We start from the raw sequence: 2,707 nt of genomic DNA, 5'->3' as shown, positions 1-2,707 counted from the left end.
TTTTTTTTTTAAATGGGAAAACGTTTAGAGCCTGAGGAAAAAAGTGTGGGTTAACGAAGACGGTGGATAAGGTCCTTCGCAGCAGTTCTCTCTGACTGGGGCTTCAGGCGGCATCTGTTGAGCCAGATGACGCAAAGAAAGCCTAGCTCTGTCGAACTGTGCTTTGTTGTGCACCCCTCAGACAGTTAAGTGGTTTACAGGGCAATTTGTCACACCACAGGTGCCCTGTTTCGGTACGCTGTCTTCTTGTAAACAGAAGATAGGTTTTCATTGAGTGCTTCTTACTAAACCACATTTCTTGTATCCTTGAGGTGAAACAAGTGTTCCGAGTGTATTTCCTTTGCAGCTTTTTGTTGGCGGTCAAAAACTCCACAGGGTACCTTTAAAAAGGCTATCAGAGTACTATTCCCAGATGCATTTTCACAAACTGTGGGTGCATAGACTTGTTTTACTTGCATTCACGTTGAAATGCGCACATAAATCACAATGCAAGCGCCCTGTTTAGTTAATAATTCACCCTTAAAAACCATTTCCCCAGCCCCGACGTTTGTTGAAGTCCATGTATTGTACATGTGAATTTCTGCAGTGAAATCAAATGTCCTCTTCTCTGGAAGATATCGCCACAGTTTTGATCTGTGCTTATCTTTACCATTTTCTTCACCCAATCACAGACAGCCACAATGGTTAGTTGGGATTGTAATGGAATGCAGTTAAGGACATGCTTCTTACACACAATGATGAAACGCAAAAGAGGGTTGGTAATGGTATACGTGTGAGTTTGTAAATATACACAGGGTGCGACTTGTGAAAAAACAGAGCGGTGGATGTTTTTTGCTCAAAACTCCACTCCAAGTTAAAACATTTAGGACTTAAGTATTTCCCCCTCTTCAAATTAAAAGGCAGTAATTGGCAATGTTACACTGTGCACCTAGTTAGTTCAAGCTACTACCACTTCAAATTCCATCCACTAAAGATCTTAACTGTATTTAAATAGTCCATATGTACCACTTTTTAAGCTGGTTCCCCTACTCTTAAAAACAATGTAGCATGTATCTATAAATAAATAAAGAAATAATTTAACAAAACTGCAGCCACAATTTTGCAGAAGATGATGTTGCAAGATGATGTTCATGTATATTCGGTGCATTAGTAAATTCACTGTAGTGAAAATGTCCATCTACTCTGCAACACCCATGACAGTTTTTTGTTCTTGGTGCATTCTTTCTCTCCCTTATATACCCATGCAGAGCAGATATTTTTTTTTCTTTGGAGACAGCGGTGACTTCTCTGGGTGTACTGTACTATCTGTACCCACCGTTGCTAACGTATACAATTGCCCAAATCCTTATTTTCTTATTAACACTCACACTGATGTGCATTAAAGTTTGCAAGGTTATTATGAAAGTGGAAGAGAGACACCTTCAAACCTCTCAAAATGTTCATCAACAGCTACATGTCCTGCTGTTGCAGTTTCTAATTGGATGGGATATATTATATTTCCAATGGTTTTAAGGAGCAAAAAATAAATAAAACAGAATAGCACATTGCTAGTTAACTCTGGTATATCTTTATCAGAAAAATGATGGCTTATGAATGGACAAAAAGACAAGACGAAAGATTGAGTTCTCTCATTAAGGTTTAAGTGTAGGCATTAGCAGGATAAAGACAACAGAGGGAAAGTATTGCTTAGGCATAAGTATGACAGGGGAAAGGGAGAAACCTGATACTGGATGATATAACAAAAAACAAATTGGGTTTCTTGTATGTATGGAATATGGAAACCTTGTTGAAATGTTCACAAACCTGGCAATGGTTAAGTCACAGTTTTTACCAGATCAATACTTTAACCGGATTAAAAAAAAATACTGTTTCAGAGTCTAAAGCTGGGGGTATCTGCAGTTAATAATGCATGTAAATGCAGCTAAAACATGGCATGGCATGTCATGGGTTTAGGCGCTTCTGCATGGGCATCAAGTTTAATATGTATGTGTATGGATTCATTTAACTGGCATCCTGACTTGTGTAGTCTCAGTGACTAGTAATTAGTTACAACCAAACTTGTGCTTATTTTTAAGAAAGTGACAGTTATGCATTTGAAAAAGAGGAATATCTTGTTTCAGAGCAAACAAATGGCTAACTTAATACAATGTGTCAATATTTTCCCTTTTAAAAAAAGGAGGTGCAAACAAGACCAACCTGTGTGCTCTAGATTCCCTGCAGACCACACAGATGGGCCTTTTATCAGTCTGGCAGTACAATTTCAGCTCCTCTCCATGTTGGTCACACTTTCCTTCTACTTTAACGGGTTGAGCGGGTGCAGGGGAAGAACCCAGACACTCCAAATCGTTCAGTTTAGCTACCAGGTTCTGCACCAGGTAGTTTTTAGTGACGCTCCTCTTGTTGAATACCTGAGAGAACAAAGAAAGCAACTGAGAAAGACGCAGATATCTGCTTGTAACTTAGGCCAAAGTCAGTATTATTTCGCTCAGTGTGTAACGCTATTCACGTAATCTGAATCTAAAACACAAAGTTAGGTTGTTATTGCTAGCTAACTTACCTGCTGATAATTTAGCGTTAGCCAGCCATCATAGCAACGGTAACGTTAGCCAAAAATATACACTGCGTAGCTTAGACTAACCGTCAACCAAGCGACTCCTAACTAGCTTACACCAAGTAATACGTTCACAAGTATACGAAACATATTTTT

General features: G+C 38.9%; 1 protein-coding gene across 1 annotated transcript in view; it reads right to left on the bottom strand.

The window, feature by feature from the left end:
* Window positions 1-2,707, bottom strand: part of trim47 (tripartite motif containing 47) — a 6,482-nt gene that overhangs the window by 3,452 nt on the left and 323 nt on the right. Inside the window, exon 2 of the mRNA XM_032533475.1 lies at window positions 2,197-2,408. Within this exon, the coding sequence (XP_032389366.1) occupies window positions 2,197-2,408 (212 nt within the window). The remainder of the gene's footprint in view (window positions 1-2,196; window positions 2,409-2,707) is intronic.

The sequence above is a fragment of the Etheostoma spectabile genome, chromosome 13 (genome assembly GCF_008692095.1).
Source record: "Etheostoma spectabile isolate EspeVRDwgs_2016 chromosome 13, UIUC_Espe_1.0, whole genome shotgun sequence".
Lineage (NCBI taxonomy): Eukaryota > Metazoa > Chordata > Actinopteri > Perciformes > Percidae > Etheostoma > Etheostoma spectabile.
Note: the sequence above shows the minus strand (reverse complement) of the source record. Positions and strands in the feature narration are given on the sequence as shown.